The following is an 18,553-nucleotide window of genomic DNA, read 5'->3' on the forward strand; positions in this document are numbered from 1 at the left end:
CATGAAAGCCGACTGGGTGACTTTGGGCCAATCCCCAGGAGACGGTGAGTTCTAGTCCCATTGTAGGCATGAAAGCCGACTGGGTGACTTTGGGCCAATCCCCAGGAGACGGTGAGTTCTAGTCCCATTGTAGGCATGAAAGCCGACTGGGTGACTTTGGGCCAATCCCCAGGAGACGGTGAGTTCTAGTCCTACTCTAGGCCTGAAAACCAACTGGGTGACTTTGGGCCAATTATCAGACATGGTGAGTTCTAGTCCTGTCTTAGGCATGAAAGCCAACTGGGTGACTTTGGGCCAATTACCAGGAGACGGTGAGTTCTAGTCCTGCTTTAGGCATGAGCGCTGACTGGGTGACTTTGGGCCAATCCCCAGGTGACGGTGAGTTCTAGTCCTGCCTTAGCCATGAAAGCCGGCTGGGTGACTTTGGGCCAATCCGCAGGAGACGGTGAGTTCTAGTCCCATCGTAGGCATGAAAGCCGGCTGGGTGACTTTGGGCCAATCCCCAGGAGGCTGTGAGTTCTAGTCCCATTGTAGGCATGAAAGCCGACTGGGTGACTTTGGGCCAATCCCCAGGAGACGGTGAGTTCTAGTCCCATCGTAGGCATGAAAGCTGACTGAGAGACTTTGGGCCGATCACCAGCCCACAAAAGATGCAAAGTGGGTTGAACGCGATCCAAATTTACCTTCAATTAAAAAAAAAAAAAACCTCCAATGAAACACGATATGGTTAGGTCTCAGGCATTGCAGACTTTGTCCTTTCAGTCATTTTAAGTTTACTATTTGGGAGCTATTTGGGAAGGCAGCGTTGGGGGACCCACATATACCCACATATACTTCCAGATGTCTAACAGGGAGATAGAAGTAGCTATTTTTCACTCCTCCCTTATCACGAGTGGCTTGCGGCGAGCGCTGAAGTTGCAGTCCTCAAAACTCTTCCTGCATTGCATCCTCTTCAGCATCTGACTGTGAGGGGGAATATCTCCGAGCAGCTGCTGACAGTCTTAAGTGTGAGGGGGGGGGGAATGCTATTTCTAGGGTGTCCTCTCACGCATAATGCCTGGATTCATCGCCTGTTCTTCTTTATGCATTAAGATGAGTTGTGGAAGAACAAGAGATAAGATGGCAGACAGACGGTAGTCCTATTTCCTTTTTTTCCCCCTCACAAAGACAAACCCCCCACCCCACTTGAAGTAGGTTCAGGTGAGGGAGATCCAAGACTGGGCTGCTGGGGGTTAAAAGAGTCTTAAAAGAGCCAAGCTGGCAGACCCCTGTAATAGATGAACCCAGCCTAAGTCATGAACGGATCTCAAGGCGGGGTGGGGTGGGGGGAACTGAGGCTCAAGACGACAAGATATACGATGCTCAGGAAGCAACAAACGTGCATTCCCACCCACCCCCCAAAAATCAGAATTTTTGGCAAAAAAATAATAATCTTGTAAATCCGTGCTAGGGACGGTACCTGTCTCCTTTGGTGTTAATGTTTTAATTTGTAACGCTGAACGTTTTAAAGGCTTTTGTTTTTGTGCTTTTAGGATGCTGTAAGTCGTCCTGAGTCACTTGAGAGTTATATATATATATATATAACTCTTATATATATATATAAGTTATATATATATATATATATATATATATATATATATATATATATATATATATATATATATATATATATATATATGTATATGTATATATGTCTTTGGTTATTCGGGTTTTCTCACGCGTAAAATTGGAAGTGTCTTGGCGATGTTTCGACGAAGTCTCATTCGTCATCTTCAGGCTTCAGCCGTGCTTCTGGGAAGCACGAAGCTGAAGCCTGAAGATGACGAAGCACGAAGAAGCACGAAGCTGAAGCCTGAAGATGACGAATGAGACTTCGTCGAAACGTCGCCAAGACACTTCCAATTTTACGCGGGAGAAAACCCGAATAACCAAAGACCTACATACAAACACCCGCAAAAACCTCAGAATATATATATATATATATATATATATGAGAACCTCTAGCTAAGATTCTGTGCAGTTCGGAGAACCGCCAAATCCCACTCCTGGCTGGCCCCGCCCACCCCTCCCCTCCCCAGAATTCCCACGCGGCCCATTTTGGATGCAGGATGCACGCTGAGGTTCAGGGAGGGCAAAAAACAGCCCTACCGGAAGTTCAGAAAGGCTGGGAACGGGCCCATTTCTGGCCTCCAGAGCCTGGGGAGGCCGTTTTTGCCCCTCCTGGAGGCTCAAAGAAAGCCTCCAGAGCCTGGGGAGGGCAAAAACACCCCTCCCCCACCGTTGTGCAGGAGGCCGACTAGGCCACGCCCACTCAGCAACCGGGCAGAGAACACCTTGCTAAAAATTTTGAAGCCCACCCCTGGGGAGATCCCACAGCTGAGACTGTACTTCAGATCTCCCTGGCCCCGACCCGGCTCCCAAATCTTCAGTTTTCAAAAATTATGAATTTACAGGTAGTCCTCAACTTACAACGTTCATTTAGGGACGGCTCTGAAGTTACAAGGGCACTGGAAAAAGTGACTCACGACCGATTTTCACATGTTATGACCGTTCCCGCATCCCCATGGTCACGGGATCAAAATTCAGACGCTTGGCCACTGACTCGTATTTGTGACGGTTGCCGTGTCTCGGGGTCAGGTGATTCACTGTTGCGACCTTCTGAGAAGCAAAATCAACGGGGAAGCCAGATTCACTTAACAACCGTGTGACCAACTTAACAACTGCAATGATTCACTTCACAACTGTGGCAAGAAAAGTTGTATAATGGGGCAAAACTCACTTAACAACTGTCTCGCTTACAAACAAAAATTTTGGGTTCAATTATTTTATTATTTATTTATTTATTTATTCATTTAACCGCATTTTTATACCGCCCTATCTCCCAAGGGACTCAGGGCGGTTTACAGCCTAATAAAACATACATATAAATACAAAATAAAACACCAATTAAAAAACTTATTAAATAAGGCCGAATATTAAAAATTACAATAAGATAATAAAACCCCGTTAAAACCAAATTTAAAATTTGAAATTCTAGTCCAGTCCTGCGCAAATAAATAGATGTGTCTTAAGCTCGCGGCGAAAGGTTCGAAGGTCAGGAAGTTGGCGAAGTCCTGTGGGAAGTTCGTTCCAGAGGGTGGGAGCCCCCACAGAAAAGGCCCTTCCCCTGGGTGTCGCCAGTCGGCACTGTCTGGCTGACGGCACCCTGAGGAGTCCCTCCCTGTGAGAGCGCACAGGTCGGTGGGAGGCAGTCGGTGGCAGTAGGCGGTCCCGTAAGTAACCCGGCCCTATACCATGGAGCGCTTTGAACATAGTTACCAAAACCTTGAAGCGCACCCGGAAGGCCACAGGTAGCCAGTGCAGTCTGCGCAGGAGAGGTGTCACATGGGAGCCATGAGGGGCTCCCTCTATCACCCGCGCAGCCGCATTCTGGACCAACTGGAGCCTCCGGGTGCTCCTCAAGGGGAGCCCCATGTAGAGAGCATTGCAGTAATCCAGACGAGATGTCACAAGAGCATGAGTGACCGTGCATAGGGCATCCCGGTCTAGAAAGGGGCGCAACTGGCAAACCAGGCGAACCTGGTAAAAAGCTCTCCTGAGACGGCCGTCAAATGGTCTTCAAAAGACAGCTGTCCATCCAGGAGAACGTCCAAGTTGCGCACCCTCTCCATTGGGGCCAATGACTTGCCCCCAACAGTCAGCCAACAGTGGTCTTAAGTCGAGGACTACTTGTATAGAAACAGGAAACCTTTCTCCTTCACCTTTATTAACGTTATCTCAGGTTCTCCTTCCCCAGGATACAATCTAAAGATCATTCTATTTTAGCACCTATATATTTCTTTGAAAAAAAAAATATTCAGGATTGATTTTTAACCATTCAGGTATACAAAATTTGCATAGTAGAAAATCAGTGGCAGAATTTCAGTTTCAGGCTGCAAAATTAATCTGAGATACTTCAACGGTTCATGGAAAGGCCATTGCCTATCAGAGGCATTAAGACTACAAGCCCCATTGTTCCCTGACCATTTGAAAGCCACCGAGTTGGAGAAAATTAGTCAAAAAGAGCCGGCAGAGAAAGACATCAATGGCTGGATTCTCACAACAGGTGAAGTCCACGTTAAAATGGGGTTTAGGAGTTCATGAATTGTACATGACAACTAGACTTTTGTTAAAGCTTTGTAGAAGATTTAAAAAAACATTGGACTCCGGAGGTTTTAGAGAGTCTTCACATACTCTTGATAGAGTTCCTGTTGTGGTCCGCTAGTGGCCAGTGGAGCTGGCAGCGGATTTGGACTGTGAGGAGGTTGGGGAAGAACATGGGCCAGTCCTGGAGTCTGGGAAAGGCTCTGATGAGGGCTCTGCGTTGGAGACAGAGAGGGAACCAGGGCCTGTATGCCAGTTATCAGCTGCCTTCGGAGTCAGAAATCAGTGAGGCAGACGAACAGCTGGAGCCTATTCCCAGTGTTCGCATGCGTAAAGCTGCCAGACGAAAGGAACAGCTAAAGAACAAGGGGCGACTAGGGAGTAAGGCCACACGTGGATGGTGAACGGCCCCTCCCATAGGGAAAAAAAGAGGAGCGAAAGGGGAGTGGAGTTTGCAGGAGACGATTAGTTCGCTTAATTGGTTCGTGACTCCCAGAGATTTCTTGCCAAGTTTCGAAGATATCGGTCTGGCAGCTCTCTGAGCCAGATAAGGTCTGTGACTGTAAATTATCCCTTGAAAGACTTTACTGGATGTGAATGAGAGGAAATCACTGTAATTTAATAAAAATATTTTTTTTGTCGGGACTTTATGCTCTTGGGAAGCCTAGGTCAGAACAGTTCCTCCGCAGAAGAGCCAGAATAATGTTGAGTTGGGGCACCAACCCTCCGAGATGGTCTCTCATTGCAGATCTGGATGGTGGTCCTTTATTCCTGATTTTCAGAAGTTCTGTTAAAACAGAGGCGGCCAAAAAGGGCCTTGAAGACACTTAAGGATTCAGAGCACAGTGGCAAGATTTTTTAAAAAAACAACCAACTTCTCCCCCTCTCACCCCTCCCTTCCCCGCTTGCCATAAACTGGTTCACAACTCTACAATATCAGCAAGAGGATGAGCTTCACGGGGTGGAAGGGAAGAGGAATTACTTTCTGCAACCAACTTGGCAGCAGAAAGCGTTCCCATCCAATTCCCCCGAGTACGGGCCCCTCCTTGCCAATTGAAGAGGCGGCTTTTTTTGTTTTTTTTAAAGTTGTATTAAAAATGCAGGGAATTACCCCGGGTGACCTAAGAGCAGGGCTGATCAACTTCGGTGACTTTAAGACCGGTGGACTTCAACTCCCAGAATTCCTCAGCCAGCGTTGGCTGGCTGAGGAATTCTGGGAGTTGAAGTCCACCGGTCTTAAAAGTCGCCAAAGTTGGAGATCTCTGCTCTAAGCCACGCCCCTTCTGTGTGAACGGAGTTTCCTCTACTGTAACTCATCCATCTTCTTTTAATGATCCCGTAATCCCTTGAGGGGTGGAGTCTGGGCAACTGAATGGAACTGAGTGTTTACTGACCAGATGCCCTTCCTGTCGCCAAGGCAGAGTTATACTCAGCAGGTATATTTTCTCAGCAGTTAATACTCAGCAGGTATACTCAGCCCAGAGAGAGAGAAATTTCTGCCACTACCTAGGATCGAACCCACAGCCTCCTGGATTGTGAGGCGAGAGCTCCACCACTACGCCACCGCACCACACATTGCTCTATTGTAACTATAACCTGGTAAATTCAGACAGGATGAAAAGAAAAGAGGGAGTGGCTTAGAGCAAGGATGAAATGTAAAAATTTTTTTTTTACTTTTAAAAGCATTTTTTCTACAGCCTCTTCGGCCGAAGAGGTTGTAGAAAAAATGCTTTTAAAAGCCTGTGATGATCAGGCAACTCAGTTGGGATCGCCAGAACCTTTTAAAAGCTTTTTTTTTTTTTTACAACCTCTTCAGCCAAGAGGTTGTAGAAAAAATGCTTTTAAAAAGTTCTGATGATCCCAGCTGAGCCGCGCGTTCATCAGAGGCTTTTTTTAACTTTTAAAAGCATTTTTTTTCAGCCAAAGAAAAAATGCTTTTAAAAGTAAAAAACAAACAAACAAACTTCTGATGATCATGCGACTCAGCTGGGGCGGGGGGGTGGGGGCAGGGATTTTTGCTCTCTGAACTACCCGTCGCCATCGCTACCGGGTCGGGCGATCCGGTCCGAACCGGGAACATTTCACCCCTGGCTTAGAGCCACTCCCTCTCCAACCTTGGCAACGTGGCCGGCTGAGGAATTGTGGGAGTTGAAGTCCACAAGCCGTAAAAGAGGCCTAGGTTGGAGACCCCTGACCCAGAGGAGGTATCTTGGCACTGCCCTTTTGAGACTTTCACCCCTTCCCTTGAGGCGTTCCTTCCCTAGAGATCAGAGTTGAATGTTGAAGAGGTAGTTTTCACAATCCGGCTCTTGGAGGGGGTACACCGGGCCGGAGGATGAGGGATGGTGATGGAGGCTCTGCCCCAAGGCCAGGTCGGAAGGGGTCAACACCCCACCTTTCTTCATGACGTAGAGGAAGTAGTGGAAGTCCCTTCCGTAACTGATGTGTTGGATGGACCAGTTGTAGGCACGCTGGGCATAGTGACGCTTACGGAAATGCGGCTGGGCGAAGGTGATGGAGATAAACCTTCCTCTGGGTTGCAAGACTCGAGCGACCTAGGAGAAAACAAGAGAGGTAGTTTACAAAGTACTCTGGCCCCCAGGGTGGAATTGGCTACAGGCATTCCTCGACTTACAATGGTCCGTTTAGTGGCAGTTCGAAGTTGCGACAGCCCCGGAAAAAAAGTGATTTTTTTTCAAAAGCCGTTGTAAACTTTGAACGATCAGTAAATGAACCGTTATAAGTCGAGGGGTACCTGTCGTGTCCCCCTCCCCCTCCAACGACCGGGTCTAGGAAGTCCGTATCAAGTGTGGCCACGAAGTCTCTGCAGCTTTGCCAAATTCCTTCCAGATTTCTCAGGGCAGGCAGGAATCCAAGTTGTGACTTCAGCAAACTAAAGGAGACTTTGCTTGACTCAAAGTTGCTTGACTCAAGCTGGTCCTTTATATAGGCTGTGGGGTGTGGTTCCATGACTCAGCACTTATCCAGGCCTGCCCCTCCCTTCCTTCTGCTGACGTCGCCCCTCAGATCTCCGGAAGCGGGGATCCTCCCACTGTGAATTCTCTTCCGCTGGATCTGCTGCCGGTAATTCCAGCAAGTGGCTGGCTCCCTGCTCACATGCTGTAGGAGTGAGGTTTGTTTGTTCATTCCTGACATCCTGTCCGGCCACGGGAGGGGCCCGGCTGAGGAGAGGAGGGAGGACGAGGCACAACAGTACCTGTAATCTTCTCCGAGAACTTTGCTCAACAATAAACCTTCACAATCGTCTCCATTCTCTCTTTAAGAAGATGAGTAGATGTCAGTCATCTCCTGCTGCGAAATTAACGGGAAGATTGGTCACCTTCACGTTCTCTTGGGAAGAGAAAAGGGGTGGGACTTAATGACATGCAGCAAGGTTGTTCTTTCCTCCGAGAAACCATCACAAATACACACACACACACACACACACACACACACCCCTCTGTGTCTTCCTTCCATGAAAGTACCAATTCTGCAGAAGAGAAAATGTGACTTTTGGCAGAGTCAGGCCAGGGACTTCCCCACGACCAAGTCGTGCTAATTCGAATGCAAGACCTTCAAACCCCTTCCTGTGCAGGTACTCCTCGACTTACGACCCTTCGCTTAGTGATCGACCGAAATCACAACTGCACAGTTGCAAAAGTGACTCACGGGTGGGTTTTTTTCCACATGTATAACTTTCGCAGCATCTCCAGGGTCAACTTGATTAAAATTCGGATGCTTGGCAGCTGACTCTTATTTATGACGGTCGCAGAGTCCCAGGGTCACATGATCCCCTTTTGCCACCTTCTGACCAACGAGGTCAAAGGGGAAGCCCGATTCATTTAAACAACCGTCTTACTAACTTAAGCAACTGTAGCCATTTGCTTAAGAACCTTGGCAGCAAAGGTTGCAAAACGGGGCAAAACTCATCTCACTATCTCGCTTAGCAACAGAAGTGTTGGTCTCAACTGTCGTCATAAGTCGAGGACTCTCTGTAAACGAGATTTCCCTTTGATTTTCTGGGGAACGGTTGCTGGTACAAACCTTACTTGTGCTCAATGTGCAATTTGCACAAGCTTCCCATCGTCCCCACCCCCACAAACCTTCCAAGTGAACAACCCCAAGCCAAGATCTCACAACGGACACGTTGTCCAAGATGCGGCTTTGTTTGCAGCTGAGTGGACTGACCCTTTTAATCATCATTTTCTCCTCTCTGGAACTAAACTCCTCCTAATAGGATGGAAAAGAACATCAATTTGCTTGCTTGGCTTTATCCAAAGTCAAAGGCACTTACGGCCACGGGCTCGGCGTGATCGGCATGCTAACGCCAAGGCCGCAGGCAGGGTCTCCAACGCAGCCAACGCTTGGCTGGGTGGTGTCTTTCTCTCCTTTCCCCCCCCTGTGGGGATTCTGCTAGTGCAGCCAGCCTGCGGGACGCCCCCCCACCCCCCCAATTTTACTCCTGAAAGACCTTCACCAGGACAGATGGGATTGAATGCTCAACAACCTGTACGAGAGGCTGGGACAGCGATAAGAACTGAGACCTTCTGCATTCAACAATTTCAGGAGAGAGCGAGAGCAAGAGAGGAGAGCGAAGAGAAAAGAAAGAATAGAGCGAAAAAGGAGGAGAGGAGAGAGAGTGGAGAGAAAGAGAGGAGAAAGAAAAGAGAGAGAAAAGAATAGAGAGAAAAGGAGGAGAGGAGAGAGAGAAGAAAGAAAGAGAGGAGAAAGAAAAGAGAGAAGGAGAGAAAAAACAGGAGAGGAGGAGAAAGAAGGAGAGAAGGAGAGAAAAGAGGAGGAGAGAAAAGAGAAAGAAAGAAGGAGAGAGAAAAGAGAGGAGAGAAAGAGAGAGAGAGAAGGAGAGAGGAAGAGAGTGGAGAGAAAGAGAGGGAAAGAAAAGAGAGAAAAGAGAATGGAGAAAGGAGGAGAGAGAGAAGAGAAGAGAGAGGAGAGAAAAACAAGAGAAGAGGAGAAAGAAGGAGAGAAGGAGAGAAAAGAGGGAAAGAAAAGAGAGAAGGAGAGAGAGAGAGAAGAGAGAGAAAGGAGGAGAGAGAGAAGAGAGTGGAGAAAGGGAAAGAAAAGAGAGAAGGAGAGAGAGAGAGAGAGAGAAAGAGAAGGAGAGAAAAACAGGAGAGGAGGAGAAAGAAGGAGAGAAGGAGAAAAGAGAGCGGAAAGAAAAGAGAAAGAGAAGGAGAGAGAAAAGGAGAGAGAGAGAGAAAGGAGGAGAGGAGAGGAGAGAGAGAGTGGAGAAAAGAGGGAAGAGAGAAAGAGAATGGAGAAAAGAGAGGAGAGAGAGAGAAGAGAGAAGGAGGAGAAAAACAAGAGAAGAGAGAAGAGGAGAAAGAAAAGAGAGGAGAGAAGGAGAGAAAGAGAGAGAAAGAGAGAGAAGAAAAGAGAAGAGAGAGAGGAGAGAAAGAGAAGAGAGAAAGGAGAGAGAGGAGGAGAAGAGAGAGGAGAAAAGAGAGGGAAAGAAAAGAGAGAAAGAAGGAGAGAAAAGAGAGAGGAGAGAGAGAAGAGAGAGGAGAGGAGGAGAGAGAAGAAAGAAGAGAGAAGAGGAGAGAGAGAAAGAGAGGGAAAGAGAAAGAGAAAAGAGAGAGAAGGAGAGGAGAGAGAAAAGAGAAGAGAGAGAAAGGAGGAGAGAGAGAAGAGAGTGGAGAGAAAGGAGAAAGAAAAGAGAAAGAGAAGGAGAGAGAGAGAGAGAAAGAGAGAAGAGAGAGAAAAACAGGAGAGGAGGAGAAAGAAGGAGAGAAGGAGAGAAAAGAGAGCAGAAAGAAAAGGGAAAGAGAGAAGGAGAGAGAAAAGAGAGGAGAGAGAAGAGAGAAGAGAGAGAAAGGAGGAGAGAGAGGGAAGAGAGTGGAGAGAAAGAGAGGGAAAGAAAAGAGAGAAAGAGAATGGAGAGAAAAGAGGAGAGAGAGAGAAGAGAGAAGGAGAGGAGGAGAGAAAAAACGAGAAGAGGAAAAAGGAGAGGAGAGAAAAGAGAGGGGAAAGAAAAGAGAGAAAGAGAGAAGGAGAGAGAAAAGAGAGGAGAGAGAGAAAGGAGGAGAGAGAGAAGAGAGTGGAGAGAAAGGGAAAGAAAAGAGAGAAGGAGAGAAGGAGAGAAAGAGAGGAGAGAGAAAAGAGGAGAGAGAGAAAGGAGGAGAGAGAGAAGAGAGTGGAGAGAAAGGGAAAGAAAAGAGAGAAAGAGAGAAGGAGAGAGAGAGAGGAGAGAGAAAAGAGAAGAGAGAGAAAGGAGGAGAGAGAGAAGAGAGTGGAGAGAAAGGGAAAGAAAAGAGAGAAGGAGAGAAGGAGAGAGAAAAGAGAGAGAGAGAAAACAGAATAGAGAGAGTGGAGAGAAAGGGAGGAGAAAGAAAAGAGAGAAAAGAGAGGAGAGAAGAGAGAGAGAAAGAGAGAAAAGAGAGAGAAACTTATTACATTTATTTGCCACCTATCTCACTGTGGGGCTATTCTGGGCGGCTTACAACAAGAAAAACAAAGAACAAATATAAAAAGAACATTAGCAAGGAATGAAATGATAAAAATAATCCGTGGAAGTGCATTAATACGAAATTTGAAAGATGATCTCAAATCTACCTTGCGTGCGAAGGGTTAACAGGATTAAAGGCGCCCTGTGCTTGTTATGGGGCAGCCCCTCCAGCCTGGCTCCCCAAAGCTGTGCAGCTGCCCTGTTCTTAAATCTCTCTTCTATCCTGGCAGGCTGATCTCGTATCCTGGGCACAGCTGGGCACGGCTTTACATAAGCACAGAAGCCACTACTAAGACAGAGGCTGGAGGAATGTTTAAATTCTCTCATTCGGTCAAAGGAAGAGATGTTAGACTTTTTTCCTATGGGAAAATGCTACAAGGGCTACCTGTGTCAGAGATAGCCTATCCTGGTTTATGTTGTGGTCCGCCAGCAGCCTGCGGAGCTGGCAACGGAGTCGGACAGCGATGAGGCTGAGGTGAGGCCAGGGCCATCGGGGAGTGAGGTGTGGACTCCAGAGCCTCCAGAGACTGATAGTAGTGAGGCAGAGGAACCTGTTCCTAATGCACGCATGAGAAGAGCTGCCAGAAGGCAAGAGCAGCTCAAGCAAAGAGGGCGACTCGGGAGTAAGGCCAAGAGATGATTGGCCCCTCCCATAAGGCTTAAAAGACCAGCAACGGCATTTGGGCTTTGCCGGAAAACAACGTTGGTAGCGTCATCTTCTTTTCATTTATTTTTGTTTCAGTGACTTCTGAACGTTTGCCAAGAAAGGCAGTTTGCCTAATTGGACCAAGGTTTGCGATAGGATTGAGGAATTTGTGTTGGGAGGAATTTGCTTTAATTTAGTTGAACTACGTTGGGTATGAAGTAATTCTCAGCTGTTCGAATAAAGTTTGTTTGTTTCTTTCACGGACTGAGTTTTCCACTACCTACTTGGGCCTGGGTCACAACGGTTTGAGATTTAAACGACTGCTTCTAGATAAGACCACCTGATTGCATCATAAATTCAACCCACAACTGCATTCTAATAAGGCAAGTCTGGAGAGGACCTCTTTCTCCTCTTGAGACTAAAAAGCAAGGAGGAAGGTTGTGTTCTGTCCTCCCTCGCCTCCGTCCGAATGATGGCTTAATTAGCTGTCACTATCAGCTCTGGCAGCAGAATAGCCAGCGTCTGCCAAGAACCTCCGTTATCTTCCACGACGCTGGTGAGTCACCTAGAAACAAACTTCAGCTCTTAATCAGTGGATTTGCCTGTTAAAAAGAGGCACAGCAGCTCTGGCTGCCTTTTATATCCTGTGGGGTGTGGCTCCATGACTCAGCACTTCCTAGGCCTGCCCCACCCTTGCTTCTGTTGTTCCCTCCTCTCCCGCCTACGAAACCAAGCCTGACTGCCGTCAGCTGGGTCTGCAGGCATGGCCTGGGTGGGGGGAAGAGTCAGGGGATGGAGGCCTCATTATCTCTTCCACCTGGCCTGTTTCTTTCTTTCTTTTTTTTTCATAAAAAAGTTTTATTTTTACAATCATATCAAACAGCTCATCCAATGTACAGTTATATACAATTAGTCGGGCTTGCCCAGTCACCACCCCCCTTTTTAACACTCTTCCCTCTTCTACCTTCTTCTACTTTCCAGACCTTCCTCTCCTTCTCTTATCTACATCCTCTCCTCCCTCCACCCTACACCTTCCTTCTCCCTCTTCCACCCCTCTTCCTTTTTTTATTTATTTATTTATTTATTTATTTGATTTTTATACCGCCCTTCTCCCGAAGGACTCAGGGCGGTGTACAGGTAAGATAAAACCAGCAATACAATATACAGGTTAAAATACAATTTAAAAAACTTATTTAAATTAGCCTGGAGATTAAAATTTGCCATACTAAAAAACCCCGTTTAAAAATTAATCAATTTAGCATTAAAATTCCAATTTAAGCCAGCCCCGTGCGGATAAAAAGATGTGTCTTCAGTTCGCGATGGAATGTCCGAAGGTCAGGTATTTGGTGTAAACCCGGGGGAAGCTTGTTCCAGAGTGTGGGAGCCCCCACAGAGAAGGCCCTTCCCCTGGGGGCCGCCAGCCGGCATTGTTTGGCGGACGGCACCCTGAGAAGTCCCTCTCTATGGGAGCGTACAGGTCGGTGGGAGGCGTGTGGTAACAGCAGGCGGTCCCGTAAGTACCCAGGTCCTAAGCCATGGAGTGCTTTAAAGGTCGTAACCAACACCTTAAAGTGCACTCGGAAGGCCACAGGCAGCCAGTGCAGTCTGCGCAGGAGCGGTGTTACATGGGAGCTACGCGTAGCTCCCTCTATCACCCGCGCAGCTGCATTCTGAACTAACTGAAGCCTCCGAGTGCACTTCAAGGGGAGCCCCATGTAGAGAGCATTCCTTCTTCTTCTCCTCTTTTCTCCCTCCCCACCGTTCTAAAATGGTAACTGGGCAGACCCGACCCTACATTAATTATATTTATACATCTTCAATAAGATGTATGCCAGGGAAGCCGGTGCTCCCGAGGTAAGTCCTGACGGCCCTTCCCCCTCACTGTTCAAGTCACTTTCTGGCAGCAGGCCCGGCTCGGGGGGCGCAGACACAACAGGTTGCTGAAGGCTTTCTTCTTTGATGTAAGTACTCCTCGATTTACAACCATTGGTTTAGCGACTGTTCAAATTTACAACGGTGCTGAAAAGAGTGACTTATGACCGATTCTCACACAGGGGTGTCAAACTCAAGGCCCGGGGCCAAGATCCGGCCCGTGAGGTGTGTACTTAGTTCTAGCCCGCGGGGCTCCCCTGGAAACAGCGAAGTTACCGGCCCATGGTGCCTCTAGCAGCGAAAATGGAGTTCGGGAGCCCGTACCCCCAACACGAGTGATGTCGAGCTGGCCACACCCACCATGGCCAAGCCCCACCCACCCCCAGGTCAACCACCATCCTGATGTGGCTTTCAACGAAATCGAGTTTGACACCCCTGCTCTACGGTCATGTGATCAAAATGTAGGTGCTTGGCAACTGGCCCATCTTAATTGCAATGTCCTGGGGTCATGTGATCACCATTCGTAACCTTCCCGCCTACGGTATGTCACGGAAGTGAGCAAAATTCCCCTTCCTCACATTTTATAAATATTTGCACATTATCACTTAGGGGGTGTGCTCACTTTGGTTGCCAGCAGTGTAGAGGTTGATGGCTGTGTGTCGCATTATTTTGAGGGGACAGCACATTTACACTGTTATATAAGCTGTATACTCACTAATAATAATAATAATAATAATAATAATAATAATAATAATAATAATAATAATAATAATAATAATAATAATAATAATAATAATATAAAAACAACAATTGGCACAAACAAAATTACCCGACCTTTGGACCTTTCGCCGTGAGCTGAAAACGCATTTGTTTATTCAAGTGGGACTGGCTTAAATTTTTAATTCTAAACTTTTAATTCTAAACAATTTTAATCGGGGTTATTATTTATAAATTTTAAGGATTTTTCAATTTGATTGTTTTAATTTCGGCCATTTATGGATTATGTTTGTTTTAAGTTTTTGTTTTAATTGTACATTGTGTTGTTTTTATACTTTGGCTGTACACCGCCCTGAGTCCTTCGGGAGAAGGGCGGTATAAAAATCTAAATAAATAAATAAATAAATAAACAACAACAACAGAGTAGGAAGGGACCTTGGAGGCCTTCTAGTCCAACCCCCTGCCCAGACAGGAAACCCTACACCATCTCAGACAGATGGTTATCCAACATTTTCTTAAAAATTTCCAGTGTTGGAGCATTCACAACTTCTGCAGGCAAGTCGTTCCATTTACTAATTGTTCTAACTGTCAGGAAATTTCTCCTTAGTTCTAGGTTGCTTCTTTCCTTGATTAGTTTCCACCCATTGCTTCTTGTTCTACCCTCAGGTGCTTCGGAGAATGGCCCGACTCCCTCTTCTTTGCGGCAGCCCCTTTTCATTGTAGCCGAGTGTCATTTCTTCAGTGCAGTCACACGAAAAGATATACGTAAATATTTACATTTTACAAAATGCGAGGGGGTATACTCGCTTCTGTGACATACTGTAGCTACTGACAAGAAAAGCCAATTGGGGTGGGAGGGGGAGCCAAATCTGCTTAATCACCACATTATTCCCTTCACAACCGCAGTGATTGCCTTAACAACGTCAATCGAGGACTACCTGTAATAACCATTCCAGGAAAAAAACTGAACTGATTGCAACAGGTAAGGACTTCCTAAATTCTCAGGCTCATTGAGAGTGCGCTCATTGCCTTTCCCTGTCCTTGTCCCCCCCACCTCCCCGAACTGGAGTAAGCGGCGACCTCTGCATGCAAGCAAAGCATTTGATGTACCATGAAATTGTGGTTTCTCCCAGATCAGGGATGGGCAGCCCTTTTAGGCTTCGGGCTAAGTTTTCATCTGGTCCAGCAGACAGTAGTTCAATGATGTCTCCTTGCCAACCAACGTGAGCAAAATATCCATCTGGCCTTGAAAGGGAGTTGAGGGCATGGATTTGTTATGTGTTGATCATTGAAGAAATGGGAGAAATGAGTATCGATGCCTTTACACGTCGGTGTTATACAACAGGATGTCGGGGGGGGGGGAATACAGTACAAGTAGTAGCCTTTGGCTAGCAACCATTTGTTTAGTGACGGCTTTAGTGTGACCCAGGCCCAAGTAGGTAGTAGGAAACTCAGTCCATGTAAAAAACCAAACAAACTTTATTCGAACAACTGAGAATTACTTCGTTCCCGGCATAGTTCAACTAAATTAAAACAAATTCCTCCCAATACAAATTCCTCAGTCCTGTTGCAAACCTTGGTCCAATTAGGCAAAATGCCAAAGGCCTTTCTTGGCAAACGTTCAGAAGTCACAAAAATAAATGCAAGACATAGACGAAGCAGAAGACGAAGCTATCAATGTTGTTTTCCGGCAAAGCCCAAACGCCGTTGCTGGTTTTTTAAGCCTTATGGGAGGGGCCAATCATCTCTTGGCCCTACTCCTGAGTCGTCCTCTCTGCTTGAGCTGCTCTTGCCTTCCGGCGGCTCTTCTCATGCCTGCATTAGGAACAGGCTCCTCCTGTTCCTCTGCCTCACTACTGTCAGTCTCTGGAGGCTCTGGAGTCCGCACCTCACTCGCCAATGGCCCTGGCCCCACCTCAGCCTCATCGCTGTCCGACTCCGTTGCCAGCTCTGCAGGCTGCTGGCGGATCACAACACCTGTTGCGCTGTCCCAGAATTTTGTGATCCCCTTTTGCGACCTTCTGACAAGCAAAAGCCGACGGGCAAGCCCGAGTCACTTAACCACCGTGTTCCTAATTTGACAACTGCCGTGATTCACTTTACCCCTGTGGAATGAAAGGTCATAAAATGAGGCACTTAAACCTCTGCCTTGCTTAGCAACGGAAATGTTGGGCTTCAGTGTGGTTTTACGTCAAGGATTACCTGCACCTATACAACAGATTAATCCAGAGTTTTCACCTGAGATGTCAGGCTTTTTTTTTTTTTTTTGCATTTATATCACGCCCTTCTCCGAAGACTCAGGGCGGCTTACATTGTGTCAAGCAATAGTCTTCATCCATTTGTATATTATATACAAAGTCAACTTTTATTGCCCCCAACAATCTGGGTCCTCATTTTACCTACCTTATAAAGGATGGAAGGCTGAGTCAAGCTTGGGCCTGGTGGGACTTGAACCTGCAATATTGCAAGCAGTTGCTATTAATAATAGGCTGCATTAGCCTGTTGCGCCACCAGAGGCTCAAACCCAGAGGTCTTCAGACTTGGAGCTTTAAGATGTGTGGACTTCAACTCCCAGAATTCCTCAGCCAGCAAAGCTGGCTAAGGAATCCTGGGAGTTGAAGTCCACACGTCTTAAAGCTGCTAAGTTTGAAGACTCTGCTCAAACCCATCAATCACTACTCTAATCAGGTCCATCCACATGGCTGCTGGGTTGTCTTCTTCTGCTCTTTCCTTCAACTCTGTGCAACCTTAAGGACTTCTCAAGGGAGGTGGGTGTCCATGTGACATGTCCAAAATACAATCGTTTGATAAATACATACCAGTTGCCAAGCATCTAAATTTTGATCACTTGTGTATGGTTATACAACAGCGATGGCTAACCTTTTGTCGTATGCCAAAAGCGCATCCATGTGCCTTCACTCATAATGCAATGCGCACATGACCCCACGACCCCCTATACATGCGTGTGCGACCCCTGTGCACCCCATTTTGCACCTAGCACACCTCCCTGCAGCCTCCTGGGACCAAAAAATGGGCCACCGTGGCAGGGAGGCCTGCTAGGCCCAAAATTGGGTGCGGTGGGGGGGTGGCCACCCCTCCGCAGCTCATTTTTGGTGCCAGGAGGCCGCAGGGAGGCCTGCTAGGCCCAAAATGTTCCCTGTCCCCATATGTGACCCCCCCCTGCCCCACACATGCGTGCTTGACCCCCCCTGCCCCCCGAGCATGCGCACGCGTCTCCCACATGTGCCCTGCCCCTGCAGATGTGCAGCAGAGACCCAAGAATCAGCTTGCCAGTGGGAGGTGCACCTGTTCTGTCCTCCTTCGCCTTCGTCTGAGTGATGGCTTAATTAGCTGGCACTATCAGCTCTGGCAGCAGAATAGCCAGCGTCTGCCAAGAGCTTCCGTTACCTTCCACGACGCTGGTGAGTCACCCAGGAACAAACTTCAGTTCTTAGTCAATCAGTGGATTTGCCTGTTACAAAGAGACACAGCAGCTCTCTCTGCCTTTTATATCCTGTGGGGTGTGGCTCCATGACTCAGCACTTCCTAGGCTTGCCCCACCCCTGCTTCTGTTGTTCCCGCCTTTCCTGCCTAGGAAACCTAGGGTCCAGCCAGGCCTGATTGCCATCAGCTGGGTATGGAGGTGTGGCCTGGGGGGTGGGAAAGAGTCAGGGGATGGAAGCCTCATTATTTCTTCCACCTGGCCTGCCTTTGGCTCCTGGAGCTGAGCCAGGCAAGCCGGTGCTCCCGAGGTAAGTCCTGAGGACCCTTCCCCCTCACTTTCCAAGTCACTTTCTGGCAGCAGGCCCAGCTCCAAGTCACTTTCTGGCAGGAGGGCCAGCTCAGGGGGTGCAGGCACAACAGCACCCGTATGCAGGGTGGAGCTGAGCGAGGTGACAGCTTGCATGCCCGCAAAGAGAGCTCTGCGTGCCATAGGTTCGCCATCACAATTATATAAAGTCTAAACTAAAAAAGATAGCTGAAAACAAAAAAGAAGAAACCTTCTATGCAGGTAGTCCTTGACTTACGACCACAATTGAACGCCAAATTTATGTTGCAAAGTGAGACATTTGTTAAATGAGTTCTGCTCCGCTTTACGACTTTTCTCACCACGTTTGTCAAGTGAATCTGACCTTCCCCCCTGACGTTGCCGGTCAGAACATCGCAAAAGGAGATCTCGTGACCCTGGGACAGATGCAGCCGTCGTAAATATGAGTCCGTTGCCCAGCCTCCGAATTTTGACCATGTGACCATGGGGATATTGCAAGGATCGGTCATAAGTTACTTTTTTTCAGTGTCGTCGTAACTTCGAACAGTCACTAAATGAACTGTTGTAAATTGAGGACTACCTATATAGCAATCAGTCCTGCGAACGGATCACCGAAGTGGGGTAAGGAAGGAAAACAGGGTTACAGGAAAATAAATCTCTTAGTTTAGATGGAACAATGGGAAGGAACAGTTTCTCCACTGAAGTTTTCCGAATTCCATTACTTCGGTAGATTCCCCACTGGAGTCTACTGTTAAGAAGCAGAGAGGAACTTTATAGATGGCATTTAGACCCCAAAAAGTTGTCATGTATGTATCCTAATGTACAGGCTAAATGTTGGAGATGCGATTGTGAAGATGCCACATTACCATATATGGTGGACTTGTAAAAAAGTTAAAGCATTTTGGATTAAAGTATGGTGGATCATGCAGAATATTTTGAAAAA

At 47.3% G+C, this 18,553-nt stretch overlaps 1 protein-coding gene across 1 annotated transcript in view; it reads right to left on the reverse strand.

The window, feature by feature from the left end:
* Positions 1 to 2,808: 2,808 nt before the first annotated feature.
* EEF1AKMT4 (EEF1A lysine methyltransferase 4) overlaps positions 2,809 to 18,553 on the reverse strand; it is a 64,020-nt gene continuing 48,275 nt past the window's right edge. The window contains exons 3-4 of the mRNA XM_058187120.1: positions 6,539 to 6,698; positions 2,809 to 4,930 (exon numbers count right to left, since the gene is read on the reverse strand). Coding sequence (XP_058043103.1) covers positions 4,791 to 4,930; positions 6,539 to 6,698 — 300 coding nt within the window. The 3' untranslated portion in view covers positions 2,809 to 4,790. The remainder of the gene's footprint in view (positions 4,931 to 6,538; positions 6,699 to 18,553) is intronic.

This window comes from Ahaetulla prasina, chromosome 6 (assembly GCF_028640845.1).
Source record: "Ahaetulla prasina isolate Xishuangbanna chromosome 6, ASM2864084v1, whole genome shotgun sequence".
NCBI lineage: Eukaryota > Metazoa > Chordata > Lepidosauria > Squamata > Colubridae > Ahaetulla > Ahaetulla prasina.